The 19,136-nt window shown below is 36.7% G+C and overlaps 3 protein-coding genes and 1 non-coding gene across 8 annotated transcripts; all 4 read left to right on the top strand.

The window, feature by feature from the left end:
- The first annotated feature begins 1,655 nt into the window (after window positions 1-1,655).
- Window positions 1,656-8,170, top strand: LOC130730103 (uncharacterized). 5 transcript variants are annotated; one of them, XM_057582002.1, is made up of 3 exons: window positions 1,656-1,992; window positions 3,171-3,240; window positions 7,642-8,170. In XM_057582002.1, exon 1 carries the CDS (start codon window positions 1,790-1,792, stop codon window positions 1,934-1,936), a length of 147 nt encoding a protein of 48 aa, XP_057437985.1. In that variant the 5' UTR covers window positions 1,656-1,789; the 3' UTR covers window positions 1,937-1,992; window positions 3,171-3,240; window positions 7,642-8,170. The 5 variants fall into 5 exon arrangements, with proteins under 5 accessions (XP_057437985.1, XP_057437984.1, XP_057437982.1 ...); XM_057582001.1 differs by lacking the exons at window positions 3,171-3,240; window positions 7,642-8,170 and adding an exon at window positions 3,241-3,485; XM_057581999.1 differs by lacking the exon at window positions 7,642-8,170 and having other exon boundaries at window positions 3,171-3,485.
- Window positions 7,092-7,277, top strand: LOC130734972 (U2 spliceosomal RNA). The gene has a single exon (XR_009018300.1). It is a non-coding gene; the product is annotated as a U2 spliceosomal RNA (small nuclear RNA).
- Window positions 8,171-10,718: 2,548 nt separating the features above from the next.
- LOC130730102 (uncharacterized) lies at window positions 10,719-12,950 on the top strand. The gene is made up of 2 exons (XM_057581997.1): window positions 10,719-12,574; window positions 12,667-12,950. The coding sequence occupies exon 1, from the start codon at window positions 11,349-11,351 to the stop codon at window positions 12,141-12,143; it is 795 nt and encodes a 264-aa protein (XP_057437980.1). The 5' UTR covers window positions 10,719-11,348; the 3' UTR covers window positions 12,144-12,574; window positions 12,667-12,950.
- A 3,604-nt stretch (window positions 12,951-16,554) lies between these two features.
- LOC130730101 (uncharacterized protein At5g39865) lies at window positions 16,555-18,285 on the top strand. Its single transcript, XM_057581996.1, has one exon. The coding sequence runs from the start codon at window positions 16,861-16,863 to the stop codon at window positions 18,115-18,117; it is 1,257 nt and encodes a 418-aa protein (XP_057437979.1). The 5' UTR covers window positions 16,555-16,860; the 3' UTR covers window positions 18,118-18,285.
- The last annotated feature ends 851 nt before the right edge of the window (window positions 18,286-19,136 follow it).

The raw sequence follows: 19,136 nt of genomic DNA, 5'->3' as shown, positions 1-19,136 counted from the left end.
CATAGGTTCTCCCAAAGCAAATGAAGCATTAGACAAGTCACGGACACGCATGTGGAATTCTGAAATTGTCTCTTCTTCAGTCATCATCAAATTTTCAAATTGAGTAGTGAGCATCTGAAGCCTTGACATCCTTACTCGAGTAGTTCCTTCATGTGCAGTTTTCAGAATTTCCCAAGCATCCTTTGCCACAATACACGTATTGATCAACCTAAACATATTATTGTCAACTCCATTAAAGATAGCATTTAGAGCCTTTGAATTTCCAAGAGCAGCTTCATCTTCAACACTGGTCCATTCTTCTTCAGGTTTTTCCACAACAGTAGTAGAGGTGCCTTCAACCTCAGCCTTAGTGGGGTGCTTCCACTTTCCAAGTCTTGTTGTCAATTGATTTGAGAAAGGCTGTCATGCAAACCTTCCAGTAGTCATAGTTAGTACCATCCAGAATGGGTGGCCTATTGACTGATCCTCCCTCCTTGTTATCCATGAGAACTTGAATAAAACTCCCTGGAGCTCACCCAACCAGAACAGGGTGCCCGCTCTGATACCAATTGTAATTCAGGTTCCCTCTGATACGATTGTCCTGCACGATGCTGGGACAAGAGGTTCGACAACCGCTTAACAGTAAAACAAAACTTAACAACAGAAACAATAACACATAGTAATTGTTAACCCAGTTCAGTGAAAACTTTCACCTACGTCTGGAGGGTTTGCACCCAAAGAAAGGAAATCCACTATCTCAAGATTCAGGAATTACAGACACTCATGAACAACTCAGTTCATAGTTCACTTCCTAATCTACCCAGTGTATTTCTACTTAGAATCTCAACCTAAGTATGAGAGCCCCTCTCACTTTCTCTCAATCACTGCCACAGTGATTGGTGAACACAATGAACAATCAGAGTTTGAACGCAATCAAACAACACAGAACCCTTCTTTGCTTTATAGAATCAGTGAGAAAAAAGGATTCACAACTAACAAAGGACAAAGCACAAATAACAAATCCTAAAACACTTGATCTCTCTCTATCAGCTTCGACACCTTCATGTTTTAGGTCTTCATCCTTTTATAGACTTCAGCAGCGGTAGCATGGGCTTTAGGGTTGGCACAGGCCGAAGATACAGATTGCAGTAACAGCAATTCAAAACGCAATCTTGAGAGATTCGGTTTCTTATTGCACAAGTAAAGATAGAAACCAATCTTTTAACAAAGATTGTTTCAACAAATAACAACCCAACAAATAAACCCTTCTCGATAGCTACTTGTTCCTCAAGTAACTAAAAAAACATATCTTCAATAAATCTTCAGAGGGCCCACAAACAGAAACACAAGCTGAGGACTGATGCCCTAGCTACACGAGATCAGATGCCACGACATCTGCTTCGACAATCGGTTGTTTTGACAAAATGCATGGCAACATGTTCCAACAATAGGCATGTCTTTTTGGAAAAGAACATAGTTAACCCAAAAGTATTTCTTATTTTTTTATAGGCAAACATTAGTTGTTAGTGATGTTAGTAAATTAGTTTTTCTCAGATTTCGAACCGGTGACTTTTCACCCTCTCAACTCTTATGTCTCATAACTCTTAACAAACTGAAGAAAAAAAGGCTCACTGTTCCAAAGGTATTTCTTTCTCAAGGTCGTTGAGAGTCGAATCAAGAGGAATAAATTGGTAATAATCCACACAACCACCCTTTTTGGGGAAGACCTTGTTGATGTTAAATGGGTTTCTTTGAAGCTCAACAACCCCTTTGCCACTCACCACTTGTTCCATAAAACCACTTGTTCTCCATGGCAATGGCACTCAACTCTGCTCTGTGGATCGCAAAGATGGCGTGGATTGCTCTAACTGGCTGGATTACTTCGTGTTTGACCATTGCTGACGAGTTCGCATCCTCTCTCCGTTCTGGTGATATTGGACCCTTCCATGTTGGCTGACCCAATTTGGCTTTTTGATCACCCTTTCTGATTCCTTCTTCCAAGTTAGATATTGGGTATGCAAAAAGTTCTGATCTTTACAAGTGCCCTTCAAATTAGACTTGTTTTCATGTCCTGGGTGTGTTGTGTATATGACAAATTGACAATCTTTTTTGAGTTTGAATTGGTGGTCTTTTTTAAGTTTGACTGTTTGTTATGTGGGTTTTGCTTAAATTGAGGGAATTAGTAGGATAACTTGTTTAAGGCTATTTGTGATAGCTTGTTGATTGGTTGCTAGCATATGTTGTTAAGGGTTTATTGATCAATACAAATACAATCACAATCAATTGGTTCTCAGCTCTGACCATCATATATGTAGTTCTTATTTGATTAAGTGATGGACTTATATAAGTCAAATTGGCTGTTCAGAATCTCCAGATTCATCCATAGTTACCAGCAGAGTGGTGATTTACTAAGTTTGATTCATTTTTGTGGCAGCCTGGCAGGGGTTTGACTTTATGCAGAATGAGGATAGCAGAGCCTTGACAGAGTTTTGGGGAAGGGGAGGGGGTGTTATAAACTTTTTTTCTTTTCTTTTGGGGTTTAGAATGGAATGAATCTTTGATCAATGTGCCGGTGACCTTTTATTGCTGAGTCCCTAATAGGATTATGAGATGAATATTGTAGTGTGGTTGTTGTGGCTGAAGTAAGTTAGACCTTAAGCTATCTTAGAAATGGTTCACTGTGAATCATGCTGATCTTAAGGTAATTTCTGCAGTTTGGATACATGATGAAAAATCACGGTGGACAGAAGTAACTTCCCTTGGCTGTTCACCGTGATTTTAGCCTCACAGTGATTTTTCACCGTTGATCCAAACGTGAACTTAATTGTTCTTGTGTAAAAGAGAACAACACAAAGTGAGTTAATTGAAATTTGAAGGATGCTACTTTTGATCATGTGTGAAGCTATGTGAACTCATCAAATTCTGATATCCTTTAGATTTAGTTGATCCGTAGAAAATTCCATGTATATGATTGTCCTTCTGCATAATTTATTGCCATTGCTGCATTTTTTGCTGTCACCATATGACTACAATAATTGTTCACTGGTTATCAAGTTTTCTGCTAGACTCCATAGCTGTCCAAGAGCTGGAAATTCATTACATATAGTCCATTTTTGGAAACCATAATCAATTCTATAGATTAATTCTACTTAATTCTGACAAGAATCTATTTTGGTGAAGCTGATCCAAAGACACACGTAGTCAAGTTTGCTTCCATATATTGCAAGAGAAAGATTACCAACATATGTTCTTTCTTGTCAGGTACTTTCCTAGATTGCATGACATAAAACTCATCACCCCTTAAGCTTACCACTTGAGCTATGAGCTATGTTAAGGGATCAAAACATTTTCTGTAATTAATTCACATTTTATTCTGACACTACTAAATGACATGGTCTACTCTACTCTCTATTTTAGACCCAGTGTAAAATTGTATCCAATAATCAAACTATAACAGTTATGTTGAGAAAAAAAGTATCATAGAGAATGTAGCTGGTTTTTTCCTATTTTATATTTTTGTGTTAGAAATGGGATTTTGGTAGGTAAATGCGAATTTCTTTGTTAATTAGTAAAACTTGAATTTGCTAGTAATACAAATCACACCTTTAAAATTATTACAGAGCTCTTCTTAAAGTTTTACAGTTAATGACTTAATGGATAAAAGACTGGGAAACGAAGATGGCATGTAAGAGTTACGTAGGTTTTGCTCCTTAAAGAAACCCGAATATGTTTGGCTTAGATTATTGCGGTAATAATAATAATTAATTTGCCAAAAGGCTGAAAATTTCAGCATGTGCTTGGTGTTCATGTTATCCACGTTGTTGGACTCATTTATCATTCATTTAATACATTTATAATTTACACTCATTTTTTCTTCCATTTCATTTTTTGGTCTTAACGTTTTTTTTATGAGTTTAATGGATATACACTGACAGTGTAAAATAGTTTTACACAGACATCCACTTGAATTCCGCCAAATCAGAAAATATCTTATTCTTTTAATTAAAATTAAAGTCAAATGTAATTATCTCTCCTATGTGGCATGCTTTGATTTGATGACTGTGTAAAAGTATTTTACAATGTAATTATCTCTTTTTTTATTTCTCTATCTTCTTATTTCTATTTCTGTGAGGATATATAGAGATGAAAATGGGTCAGACTGCCGACAAAAACCTATGACCTAACCTACATCATACCTAGGTCAGGTTAGGTTAGGCAAAATTATAAATAGACAAGGCCAATGTGTTTATAAAAGTCTATTTAGTTAAATATGTTAGACTTACAAAGTCTATTTGATTCATCTTGTATAGTTGATGACTTAAAAATTTATGTACTCCTTACCATTGAGTACTATAACTTCTTAGAGTTTCCCTTATTACTCTTACTTTCTATGTATATATTTCATTTTGGACTTGTATTTCCGTCTCACTTAGGATTTAGGAAGTTTAGGGCTTGTATTTCTACTCGATTTGGACCAGTACCTATGTAGGGTTTACCTGAGAGGGATTAGTACCTTGATTGGGCCAAGTTGGGCTTTTAGCTCTTTATCCACAGATACTAATCATATATGTGCTTAGTAATGTAAACTTAACTTCAAAAAAAAAAAGTAATGTAAACTTGGAAATGTTGGTTTGATATTATAGTGAGAAATGAAGAGAAGAGAGATAACTAATAAATGTAATATATAATGTGATGTGATAAAAAATAAAGAAAAAAATAATATGCATATGGTTGTCTATTTTGTGTTCATACATCATAACCCTATAAACTCTTACCCTGTGCTGCTGAGTGCTGAGCCTTTCGAATGTGGGACAATCTCATTTCGAACTTTGAGATTAATATAAGAAGTTTAGAACTCTTGTAGGCATTCCAGACATACGACGATGCTCAAAAGATACATTTTAGGTTTTTTAAGGGTCCATATTGATCCCAAATCTTGATCTTTCTAAAGAAAAAAAAGAATTGGAGACACACTTTGAAAGTCCCTTATTATGCTTGAATCCATTTTATGACCAAAACACCCTTCACCAAATACTGGGTGCTTGAAGAGGATCAACAATGGTGGTGCTACCCATGTTACCTTTTTTTTATATAGGCAAATGTTAGTTGTTAGAAATGTTAGTAAATTAATTCCTCCTCCGGGTTCGAACCCGGGACCCTTCACCCCACCCAACCCTTATGTCCCTAGCTCTTACCACTTGATATATCCTTCGGGGACGTGCTACCCATGTTACCTGATTATACATTGCTTAGATGCATTCATCAGTTGATTTCCTCAGTAATTTTAATTGAAGGTCTAATATTGGAAATAACATATATAGTCTCTCTCTCTAATTTTGTTCTTAGAACATCTCTAATGGTGAGATCTTATTTTAGGATTTAACTCACTTTTTGTGGGCCCAGATTAGCACATAGGATTTAAGACACTCATAAGATCCCTATGCACATTTCACTCTAGTGGTTGAGATCTTATTTTACTTTTGATTGGACCCACAGTACCAAATATATTTATATTATTTATTTCCCTCCCTATTTTTCACTTTTGTTTTTATATTGAAGGAGAAAGAGAAAAAATATTATTTTATTTAAGATCCCACATTTGAGAGTACATAAGCTAAGGCACGGATCTTAGCAAAAACTAAGATCTCATGCCACCTAGGATAGTTCCAATTGTGGGATCTAATAAGATCCGGATCTTATTTTAAGATCCCAAAATAAGGACTCCATTGGAGATGCTCTTAGAGTTTAAAATTGGATTTGTATTTTCTAAATGGAAAGTTTAATTGTTCTTCACACTAGGTATCAAATGCTGACAGTCTTTTTTCCTTCTTTTTCCTCTTGTACCAAAAAATTGCTGACAATCTCAGAAAAAGTGGACCTGGACTCTGTATTTGCTCCTTTATAAGACATTTTCATTGTAAGCTTTTGATGGTGTTTTCAGTTAGCATAGACACAATCATTCAAATCCCATTTTCTCTGTCCCTTTAATTTTATCTGTCATGTGTGTGCTCGTGTGAAGACGAAGTCCCTCATACGCATGCCTTATAGAACAACAGATGAATTGATGCCTATTTATAATTTACTTGAATTTTTCGAATTCAACCATATTGTTATTACAGTATTTTTAGGTTCATGTGAAATAATATATTCTAGCTTCAATTGGAATATTATTTCATTGAGTCCCCTATACACGAACTCTGAATAATCAATCGACATACGTGTTTAGTAAGAGATTTTCAACCGTAACTAAACACAAAATATAAAACGTTTAGCGGGATTTCCGACCTTCACTAACAAAACATGAAATTTGTGACGAAAGCTTTAGCTCATAGAAACGGTCATGATGATTATTATTTTTTAAACTCTGCAAATTGTAGCAATCAGAAACCGTCACAATTTTCGTATGTCCATTGTATATCGCAAGGGTATGTAAGTCCGAGAATCATTATTGTATTTTATTTGTACAAGATAAGATGAGGTGAATATGTGGAATCAAACTGGTCCCGTTTACAAAAGTGCATGTGGGGGCAGGTCCATGAAAAGCTCTTGTTGTAGCTTGTAGGATGTGGATGTGTTTGTTACAAGCATTTGTGCAGCATGTTGCTGCCACATGGGGTTTAGATTTTCAAATTTCCTAGGAGAACTAAGATGAATTGGTTCTTATTTTCTGTTTGTTTCTGTACAAAGAGGAATAAAATGCATAAGACGATGAAGCATTTCAGGGGTATAATTAAGTGAAGTGCATGAAAGCCGCCATTGCAAAATACAGAAAACTGATTGTGAATTTTGCTAGTGTTCTCATAGCATTCATTTTCATCATTTCTTTTGTCAGATTAACTTTCATTGCCGCATTTTCACAGCCAACAGAAATCCAAACATGTCCAAATAATTTGAATTTTTCAAGAGAAAGACAGAAGAGCTTTGAGGTATATTGTCTTTATAAGTTGAAAACAAGTTTTCAAGTTCTAGGAGTGTAGTTTTATTGTTTTAAAGTACTAAATAAGTTCAACACTTAAATAATGCAATTTTATATGTCCAATATTGAAGAAGCATCACATAGTAGTAATACAGAAGCCAACAATAAAAGAGAATCATCATCATCTTACAAAATTATACCTTCCTCAACCTTTTGGCTAAGATCAAATCAAGTATATGTTCATATCAGTTTAATATCTGATATGTAGGTCAATGGCCTGCACCATGTTAAATTATTTTTTTTAGGGAGAGGGTCTAATACAGTAGAGACTCTCAAGTGTTGCTCAAGCTTTGCACTACTACACAAACCTGGCACATCCCACCAAAAAGTTTCAAATTTTTTATTGTTCACATCATTATGTTACAGGCATGCATCTTTATGGTCTCTTCCTTTTCATTGTTTCTATCAAAGTGGTTAACTTGTGGCTGTTTACTTGTCAATTTACCTTTCTTCATGAACTACTATTGTATTTGCAAGTTTTGCATTGGTTATGAAGATTGAAACATTGTGTAAGATGTTGAACTTTATAGGTTGTGTGCAACGAGTACCTTAATTAACCAGAGACTTTATGATCTAAATTTAATTACTTTAGAATTGGATCTCCCATCAGCAATTTTTTTTTTGATAGTATCCCATTAGCATTTTGCAACCATATATTGTAATAATCTTGCATTTTCCTCTGACAGTAAACAATGCCCTCTGAAGACTGCATATCCACAACTGTAACAAACTGAATTATTTGCCAAGAAGTATGTCTAAGAAACTGCACTGATAAACCAAACAGAACATTCAATGCTCATAAAAGAGTTAATACCTGTACCAGATTGGCTCTTTAACATCAATGATCTCATCAAATTTAATAGCTTTAGACCAAATTGACTGGAATTCTATGCTAGAAACTTCAATATCAAGGAACATTGGCTAGGACTTGCTCAATTAGATCATTTGATGTACTAGGAATTTATGTTCTCAGGTCATGCAGTGAAATTTCATCAGGAAAAAAGCATAGTGTATACATATAATGTCATTGTCAAATGCGATTATATCCAAGCACATTATTTAATATAAGGACTCTTCAAGATATTTTCTCTGTTCTGGCTTTTATTATCAAAGACTAACAAGTGGTTTGCATCAAGAGTGGTCAATTTGTAGGATTTCATTATTTCACAACCAAAATCAGGATATATAAATGTAACCTTGAAAGCAACAATCACCATGACAATTTCACCCTCACCTAGAGACAGAAAAGCTTGGTACAAAGAAAACTTTTCTAGAGCATGTAAAGATTGTAGTTACAATATTTCACTTTTGTTTTGAAATTTGAAAAGGGTAATGAGTAAAGCAACAAAGTGGATGAGACAGCTATGCTTTAGCAGCTCAGACCCGCATAGCAACAATGGAGTTGTGGCCTGAGTTTGATGCTTTTTTGGTGGTCCTTAACAATTATGAAATGTCCGTTTCAATCTATTTTAAGGGTACAAATGATGGCAATTTCGTTAGAAGTATTTAGTTTGTTCCTATCATTTCTTAACAGGCCACATTGCAATTCTGTGATTGGCCAAGACTTCACTTCCCTCTTAGTCCTGTGTACTTCATATTATTCAAGACTTCTCTATTAACTTTAACCTTAGAATTAAGTGTCATTAGATTTAAAATTACCTGTTAATTGCTAGATTCACTTCCTGAAATTTCCATAATATGGCATATGATTTCCCGGCAATAAAATACTAATTTGACAGGAAAAAAAAATACTAATTTGACTCAAAATGACATGAGAATAACATCCTTCACAATTTAACATGTTTGAATGTGTGTTAGACACTCTAAAACATGGTAATGTATAAGCTACATATTGTAGTTTATGTATTAACTGATTATGATGTTTACCATATATTTGAAACCTACATTAAAAAAATGTGAAAATTAGTTATGGCTAGTCACATCATAATCATAATCTTATCTGGACTTTCCATAATCCCATTTTATCTGGTTTAGATTAGGGGTAACACAATTCAGAACAAGAGTCCATAAACTAAATTCTGTGAGTTCTTATTAGAAATGATTTGTAACTTCCAACTGCCGAACCAAATATACTTTTAATCAATATGAAAATTCTGTTAAAATCAATACTGCTGGAAGTAAACGAAGTATAGCATTCTTGATAAAAATGAAAATAAGATATTTAAATTAGGTTACTCATAGGCACTTGTTATAAATATCATTTTATAATTTCAATTCTTTATGTTAGATTATGATTGATGTATCTTGTTTTCTGTACATTTATGTTTTGATTGATGTATCTTGATAGTGTTAATATCAAGTGATGTTCAACTTATAATTGTGCATCAATCATTATTTTATTCTTTTTCATCCATATTTACCTGCTGAAATGCAATGAGGCGTGATTGGTCCATCTCCATATAAAACCATGAGTACTCAGGACGAGTTTGGATGGGTTCGAGTTAGAATGGCTGACTTCGTTACTTATCTAATCCTAAATATGGATCAGTTAAATTTTTAAACTCAAACCTATTTTTTAGAAACAAAAAAAATTTAATAAGGTGCGAGTTTAGTTAAGACGGATCATAAAAGAACGAGTATGGATTTACCCGAAAAATGAATTGAATATCAATTTCTAATATTCTCACTTTCTTTCTATTTTATAAAATCTAATTTATAATCCTATAAGGGAACTATAAAAGAAATTGCACAATCATTAGAATATTTGTACTAAATTTTGCATGACACAAGGTTCTAATGTAGTTATACATTGAGATGCATTTCTATTATAAGATTTCATTATAGATACATATTGGATTGTTGGAGGCTTGAAGCTATTATTACATGAAATCGTCTAAGTGTGATATTAATTTAGGGAATTGTAGTCCTATGTGCGCAGTTCCAATTAAACCATATTTTAAAGCTAGTGGGTAAAAGTGGTTCTGAGGATAGATTGTACTCATCTCTCAACCGACCTTAAATATTGAACGAGTCCAATTTTAAACTCAAACCCGTCCAAGACCCTATAAAAGCTAAACCGATGAAATGCAGGTTTGATAGGCTTAGTCCATGATAGGTTAAAGGACCAAAATCATGAAAAACCCTAATGAAAACCCCTAATCATCATAAAGGGAGATAAATCAAGAAATAAATAAGACACCCATCACCTACTCTTATAATTTATATATGGTTTTAGTAGTTTTTGAAATCAATAAATCATACGAGAATCATATATATCTTCCAAATGGGCCTACCTCTTGGATGCTTATGTTGGCTAGTGAACATAAATTGGCTTAAAAGGTGAGTTGCTAACTGCCTGCACAATATGCTGATAATATATGTTACTATGTTTTTCTCTTCCTTTTTCTTTTGAGAAGTAACCACCTAAATGAAAATCAATGGTAGAGACTAGAGAGCTTCTAGACTAACCGACGGATGACTATTTTATAATTTCTTTCACTTGAAGAAAAAATTTAACAACTTCACATGGGTGTATAGAGGATAGCTCTACTAATTTCTATTTAGACATAGGAGTGTACAAAAAGCCAAAAGAAAAAATATAAAGGAGGGATTTGTAGTTGCAGTTACTAAAAACGAGGAAAGTGTAGAATGAATCCAAATAATGACTGGATGAAATTCAATTTTGTAATGGGAACATTTTCTGGAAGCAGGTGGCCTGCAAATAAATATGGATATTACTAAAATATCTAACTTAACAAAAAACCGTATGAGATTTAACATTTAAAAAGAAGGCGGAATTTTTTTTCTAAATAATGCAAAAAAGTTTTTTAATTAGCAAAAAGGGGCACGAAAAAATTTATTTAGCAAGATGGGGTACTTTTAGTGGGATTCGCGAGTTTTGTTGCGTTTCCATCTATTATTCTGAAAAATGTCTGACTGCGTTGGGAGGTGCAGGGTGATTGGGGAAATCATTGCTTTATGATGGTGGGATTCGCAAGTTTTCTTGCGTTTTCCATGTCAGGGTGGCAGGTTGCACGTTATTGGATTCGCAAGTTTTCTTGCGTTTTCCATGTAGTTGGAATGATGGTCAATGATGGTGGCAGGGTGGCAGGGTGGCAGGTTGCACGTTATTAGTGTCGCGACTTTACCTGCGAATTCAAGTGCTTTTCAGGTGCTTTTCAGGTGGCAGTACTGACATGGAGGGAAAGGAATGGCTAAGATTGAATGCTCAATTTTTTTTGCGAATCCAGGATATACAAAATGACAAAATAAGCGAGATTGACTGGATTCTCAATTATTTTTGCGAATTCAAAACACTATAAGTTAACTCCTGAGCCTCATAACTTTCTTCTACGAAAAATACACTTCAATATTTTCAAAACTTCAATCTCCTGCATTTCATAACGTTTCTGTAACGAAAAAAACCTTTGCAATGGATCAAGTTATTACTTTTGTGTATTACGATGGCAGGGTTGTCCATGGCGACCAAGGTGCCATATTCGAAGGTCGGAGAAGGTCCATGCATCTGAAGCGAAACATTACCTTCGACCGTTTGAAGAAGAAAATCCACAAAAGGTTGAAGCTGCAAAGGAACCAGATGATTTCTAGAGTCAGCTCTAGATTTATGACGACACCGAATCCCATTTTTTTTACGCATTTTGAGATAGTTGATAATGTTGATGTTCAAGTCATGATGGATGCATTTAGTCAGCAGTCATATATGGTTCAGCTGGAGCTGTATGTTGAAGTTACTGAAGCTGGAAGTTCATCAATGTCAGTGCCGACGTATCTGTCGTCTACTCAACCGAGACCCACTGAAGACGGTGGTAGACATGTTGTTGATGAGGAGCTTCTTGCAGAACCATATACTGTGCCTTTTAGCGTTATGAGTATTGAAGAGACCAATATCGTCGTTCCTTCGGATGTCGCAGTTAATTTGGGCGATGATTATGACTACCGCCTTGACAATGATAATGTGGACGGTGAAGTCATTCCTTCAGACGATGACCACAATGAAGATGAAAGAATGCAAGAAGGAGGTGACGAGTCTGACACAGACGATGAGGGAGACCGACACGCTAATCCTCAGCCTCGGATGGCACCTCATCCTGCTGATCAACCTGCGGCACCAGTGAACGTCAATGTTGAAACTCAAGGTATGTACAATCAACATATCTCATCAAGCGTTGTTTTTTATAAATATATGGTACTTGATATATTTCTATAATTTTATAGGCCACCCAAACACGGCCCCATTCTGGAGTGCTTCTTCGCATTATACATATATTAACTGGGATCACCCAAATGAAGAAACTGATTTTTATTCTGAAACGGATGTGAATGGATCATGGAAGCTAGGTGATGACTTATGTAAAGGGTTGATTTTTGAAAACAAGCGTGCTGTACAGGATGCCTTGTTACACTATTGTTTTAGACTAAATCAAACTTATAAGATGAGTGAATCCAAGCCAGAGTACTTTACTGCAAAGTGTCAGAAATCCGTAGATGGCTGCCCGTGGAGGATAAGGGCACATCTATCCAAGAAAATTGGTAAATGGATCATATCCAAATGGGGGGGTTCGCATACGTGCTTAAATGCGATGACTTCTCAAGACCACAAGAAGATGACGTCCACCTTCATGTCCAACTACATTCTTGGTATATATTGCTTACATATGATTATTATTTCGCTACACATTTACAAATATGAAATTGCTATTAACATACATTATTTTTCTTTTATGTCTTAGGCATGGTAAGTGCCCAACCAACTATCCCTATTTCCCTCATACAAGAGAGGATAAGTGGTCAACTCAATTATATGGTGTCATACTTTAAAGCTTGGAAGGCGAAGGATAAGCGTCAACCAACGAACGGAATACTTGTCGTACCAAATCATGTACTCATCATTTGGCCCAACAAGAGTATTAGTCTCGGGTTGGTTAGCCAACCTCTGGTGCCTCTCCGACCACAGCTGTATAAAACCACGCATGTTATGTACCCAATCCTGCTTTTCCTTCCCTTTTAGAGAAATATCATGCATTTCATTAAGTTGAGACGGTGCATCCGGTACAGGTTGAAACATCCCGAATTGTTGCATAACTCGATCCGGTTGATGCCACTCTGAAATGTGATAGAGTACCATTGGCACCACAGTTCTCCATAAATGCATGTTTTCTCGACAACGTTCCGGAAGCCCATTGAGAACACGATCAGAGTACGGCTTCCACACAAACTACATACACAAGAAGGATAAGAATTTAAATGAAAATAAAGATAAGCAAAGTCCGACAAGCTACTCACGTCATTAGAACTCAAATCGTCTAGTTTGGTGCGCCACCACTCGATTTGCTTCTTTGCCCACTTTATTGGTTTTTCCGGATCCGGGTCCCTCCATCTGTTTAATATATAAAAAATGAATGAACCGTAATGTTTGAATTTAAGGACATGAAATTAACAACGAAATTTATTATTTAAATTATGTGCATACCTTGCCGCGAGTGGGAGGCCACGGTGCAACCTCGGTGGATCCGGGCCGATTCCTGGAATCCTTAGCCATGCCCACACTTGTATCAAATAAGCACAGCCGCCAATCTCTGTACGTGAAGCACCAGTTGCATAACACAACTCATGATAGAGAAGTGCTAGTACGGCTGAACCCCAACTATACTTTGCGGTCTCCTCAAAGTCTCGTAAGAGAATGAGATATCTAAGAGGGACATGTGAACCGGTGTGGTCACAAAGTAAGAAAGTACCAATTAGTCGCAAGATGAATGCTCTTGCAGCATACATAAGTTGTATCGGGTCGGCACCGGCTAGATTATGAAAATTAAATTGCTCAGCCAGCCAAACCAACTTCAAGCCACCTCCTTTGATAGCACTGGCGGGTGGCACCACTCCGAGCAAGTCCTCTACAAGCTCAGACCAATCACACCAAGTAACTCCGGTGACAGGATTCCCATCAATGGGTAAGCCAAGATGAACAACAACATCTTGCAGAGTGATAGTACACTCTCCGAACGGCATATGAAACGTGTGTGTCTCAGGCCTCCATCGCTCCACCATAGCTGATATTAAAACTTTGTCAAGTTTCAGAGACCCAGCTAAGGCAGCTTCGTAAAATCCGGCTTGACGAAGGTGGCCTACAATTTCAGCGGGAATAAAATCTCGAAAATCCCGATATTTTCTCACTTTCAGAATTCTATTTATTTGGTTCCACGCACCAACAGACACGTGTTTGCCATCTTTTTGCAAATACAACACACTATCATTCCTCGGACCCAATTTGACCACTTCTTGGTCGGCCATTTACAATACCTATTGAACATAATGAATAAAAGATGATAGTTAATAAAATTTAATGATAATAATTCTAAAATAATTTAATAAAACTTAATGATAATAATTCTAAAATAATTTAAGTAACAAAACTTAATGATAATAATTCTAAAATAATTTAAGTAACAAAACTTAATGATAATAATTAATAAAAGTTATACAATATAATTAGTAATAATAATCAAGTCACATATGAAAACTAGTCATTTACTTATATCATTATTAACAAAACCATTAAAAAAATATTTCAAAGTAAAGGTTGAAAGAGTAGAGAAAATACCTTTATTTTGAGGGGGGAGAGTTCAAAGAAATTAACACTTTGAGAGTTGAGAGAAAATTGGTCGAGAGTTGGGAGAAAGTTGTGAGAGTTAAGAGATTTGGGAGTTGGAGTTGAGGGAGTTGGGAGAGTGGCGGTCTATTTGTAGGGGTTGGAGACCGCCACAAAACACTACAATTCGCAACATTTATTGCGGTTCCATGGTCAAATCAGAGCTGCCACGTTCCTTCCCCATGCAGCCAGACTCACGGGTCCTGTCTTGTTCCCCTGCCACCCTGCCACCCTGCCCCATATCACCTGAATCATTGTGCCATCATTCACCCTGAAAAGTTGGTCTCGCAATAAAACATGCGGCTCCCACTCCCCATCAATGTGTCCTCCTCGAGTCAATCAGTCAGCACGTGGCCCTTCCTCCTCGAGTCAGTCAGTCAGCACGTGGCCCTTCCCCATGCATCTCAAGTTGGACTCGCAAGAAAACATGCGGCTCCCACACACGGCCAAAATCATAAGGCAATTATTTTCCAATCACCCTGCAACCCATCATTCACCCATCATTTCCCAATCAGCTTTTACTTTTTCAGACTTGCAATTCGCAACATTAATTGCGGAACCCAACAAAGTACCCCATCTTGCTAAATATTGTTTTTAGTACCCCTTTTTGCTAATTAAAAATATTTTTTGCATTATTTAGAAAAAAAATTCAAGAAGGCGTTGGAAACTAGGGAGATCCAATTTAATCACATTTTGTCTCCCCAGTTCTGGAAAATTGTCTTTTACATGTTAAAATAGCTTGCAATTGTAAACAAAAAAAAATAGCTTACGATTGTAAACAAAAAAAAATAGCTTACAATACTTATAAGAAACTCTCACTTTTTTTTCTTCAATTTTTTCATTAATTGTACTCTTTAGGGAAGATAATCAAGTTTGAAAATACCAACACTTCCTCAAGTTCTTGCTTAAAGGGAATTGATCGGATGTGTCAGATCAAATCCCTTTAGAAAGTGTTGATTGAGGAGAAACGACGTACTTATGGCAGGGGAAGGCAGAGGAGAAGAGAATGATGCTAGTGCTCCATCATCTGAACCGCCCCGAAGAGACCTTTACAAAGACACTCTAATGCTTAAGTTAGGGGTTGGGTGAAGGATGATATATTGTGTACATGTGATGAGCTTTGGAGGTATCAAGGACGTAATGAATGCAAGGTGCGACGTTGTTGGACCTCTTGACGATCGTTCAATTTAGACAACTAGGTCAACATGAATGTATTGCTTGATGCCTCAAGCTTCGCGTTCGTGGATAAGGGCAGGAAGGAAAGGACATTTGATGGGACATACGTAAGTGACATAAAGTCATCGGTTTTGAATCAAGGCTTAGTCGTAGATGATAATGTCTGGGTAATGGGTGAGCAGGACATCTAATGTGATTGAGAACATCAGAGGTTATATGCGCTCAGAATGGTGACGCTCGGAGGTGGCCGTCAGAACAATAGCCCTCTAGCACTGACACACAATTGGTTGGGAGCCAAGAGGTATATGCACTCGTAGGTGGTCGTCGTAACAATAGTCTTTTAACTCTGGTGAACAAGTGGCTAAGCACCCAGAGATACAAGCACTTGGAAGTGACCGTCGAAACAATAGTTCTCTAACTCTGGGGCACAGTTGGTTGGGCCTCCAAGAGTTATATGTGTGCACGGAATGACAACACTCAAAGGTAATCGTCGAAACATGAATCAAACATGTACTATCTGAACCATTCACTCATTACTCTTCTAAAAAGACTTAGAGTGTGTTTGGTTACACATTAATTTCGATCTAAAAATCAATTCAACCAGAAGCTATAGACAACAATTTCTAGGTTTAATATAATCAATGCTTAAATGACAATGTTGGAAATGTTTACTCTCAAAAAAAATACAGAGGAATCTTCCAATGATCAGTGCCCTCTTCTATTTTACCTGTTTTTGTTGCTCTCCAGAAAGAAATGGTCCACTCCTCATCAATTCTTTCAAGTAATAATAATTTAAAAATGGTCCTAACTCCTAACCGCGATTTTTGTGCTAAGTAGCTCCCCATTCCATATGGCATTCATGTTCATCAACTTCCCCCTCCAACCTACTTGATAGCTCCCTTTCTACCACCTCAAAATCCCTTCTTTCTTTTTCTCATTCTTTTCATCAAAGCCTTCTATCTCAAAACATTGTACCCCATGGAAACCTCTTCATTTGAAGAACAAATCATTATTTCCAAAGAAGACATTGTTCACAAAACAAGTTAAAGAGTGAGAAGAAGAAGAAAAAGGGTTCTTTTTAGGAGAGGAGAAACAACAAATCATGGGTTGCTCAGCTTCCAAAACCACCACCATTGTTGCCAACAGAAATCCAGAAAATCCCTCTCCTTCTGCTTCTCTTGCATCTTCTTCTTCTTCCTCATCTTTTTCTGCATCATCATCATCCTCTTCTTCTAAATCACAATGCTCCAATTCTTCACCAAAACCTCCAAGAGCTCTGTCTCTCCCAATGCCTCTAGTCCACCACCCTCCCACCAAAAAGGGTGACACCCATCACCTTGTTTCCCTCACCTCCACTACCTATGGTTCTCTTCTTATGATTGACCAAAAAGTTCCCAAATTTAGCCACAAGGACCCTCATCTTGAACCTCTTCTCACCAAAAGCTTCCAAAAGGGGTCAAACCCAAAAGAGTCAGAGCATGCTCTGTCTCCAGACTCTGTTATCAACACATGGGAACTCATGGATGGTTTGGATGAAGATTCACATGAAACCAGTGCAAAGCTTCAACCTTTTATCATCTCAGAGAAACCCAGTTCATGCAGGTACACAATGTTTGATGGGTCTGCAAAAAGGAGGCTCCTTGATACCTTTGAATCACTGAAAGCTTCAGAAACATCCATGGAAAAAGAAAAACCATCTTCCCCTACCAAGAAGCCTCTTTGGCAGCATTTATCAGAGGAAGCTTTGCTTGCTAAGCTGGATCCAAGTGTGGCATGGAGTTACCGGAGAGCATTGTCATCTAGGCAACTTGGTAGGAACAACCTAAGCAGAGGTGTGAGGTCAATGGGGTCTAGTCCTTTGAGAACTTCCACTGCATTTGTTGAAAAGTTGTTCCTTTTACCTGGTTCTGAAGACAGGGTAGTGGTTTACTGCACTAGTTTGAGAGGGATTAGGAAGACCTATGAAGATTGCTGTTCAGTGAGGATGATTTTGAGAGGGTTCAGAGTTGCTGTTGATGAGAGGGACATTTCAATGGACTCATCTTACAGGAAGGAGTTGGAGAATGTGCTTGGTGGGAAAGCAGTGACTTTGCCTCAGGTGTTTATCAGAGGGAAACATGTTGGAAATGCAGAGGAGTTGAAGCAGATGAATGAGTCTGGGGAATTGGCAAAGCTTTTGGAAGGTTTTCCCACTCAGGATCCTGGGTTTGTGTGTGAGAATTGTGGAGATGTCAGGTTTATGCCATGTCCTAATTGCAATGGGAGCAAGAAGGTGTTTGAGGAGGAAGATGGAGTGTTGAGAAGGTGCCCTGATTGTAATGAGAATGGCTTGATTAGATGCCCCAATTGCTGCTCATGATGATTTCTGGTGGTGAAAATTATTGATTGTTTGTTATCCTTGATCTCTTTATTATCATTTTTTTGGGTTCAATTTGTCATGATAAATTGTGACTGTTAGTAGTAACTATGAACTATGAATGCATATTTCAATTTCCTTCTTTGTGTTTTATTGTTATTGTTTATTTCATACTTTGTTTTATTATGGCTCATTACTAGTTTAGCACTATGAAATTGATCAATTTATAGCAGGTTTGGCTCATTACCAGTTTAGCACTATGAAACTGATAAGTTTATAGCAGGTTTTGATGAGGTTGTTTTGTCTTGAATTAATTCTAATATCCAGAAGCTACTCACATAAGCTTTTTCTCATAATTGATTTTGATTTTTCAATCAATTGTAGTGAGTGTTTGGATTAGCGTCGACTAAAACTGATTTTGATAGAATTGATTTTAGTTAAATTGATCATTGATAAACCTGTGTTGAAATTGATGTGATTTATGTTTATGTACTTTTACGAGAAAAGTGAATTTTGTAGGATAATGACCTCAAATTGAGTAGGAAAATTTCTTATTTATCTTGAACGTAAAAGCTATTTTAGAGAAGAAATCAAATCAAACACAAAGATTTCTAAAGATGGTACATGCTTAATTTCTAATTTCAAGTGTCTGAACTTGAAACTGTGACTATTTAATGTATCTCTTTTATGACATAATATGCAATTGTCAATGAGCCTAGAAGCTCAGTCACCATTAAAAACTGAAACCCATACGGGTTGAACAATAGCACTTTCATATCATGATTTTTGGCAGATACAACCAGAAGTTGCAATGTGGGGGTCACTGCCATTGCTTGTGTTTCCGGATTTATGTTTTGTCAGTTTCAGCTAAAATTGGCTATTCATTGGGAGGGTCAATGTCCTAAAAGTGACGCATCATACTGAAATATAGTACTCTTCACGTTCAGCACATTGTGTGTGTGTGGGTGTTTGGTACTGCCTCATGAAATTGGTGAATTTAAGAAAATAATTTACAGCATGCT

This window comes from Lotus japonicus, chromosome 1 (assembly GCF_012489685.1).
Source record: "Lotus japonicus ecotype B-129 chromosome 1, LjGifu_v1.2".
NCBI lineage: Eukaryota > Viridiplantae > Streptophyta > Magnoliopsida > Fabales > Fabaceae > Lotus > Lotus japonicus.
Note: the sequence above shows the minus strand (reverse complement) of the source record. Positions and strands in the feature narration are given on the sequence as shown.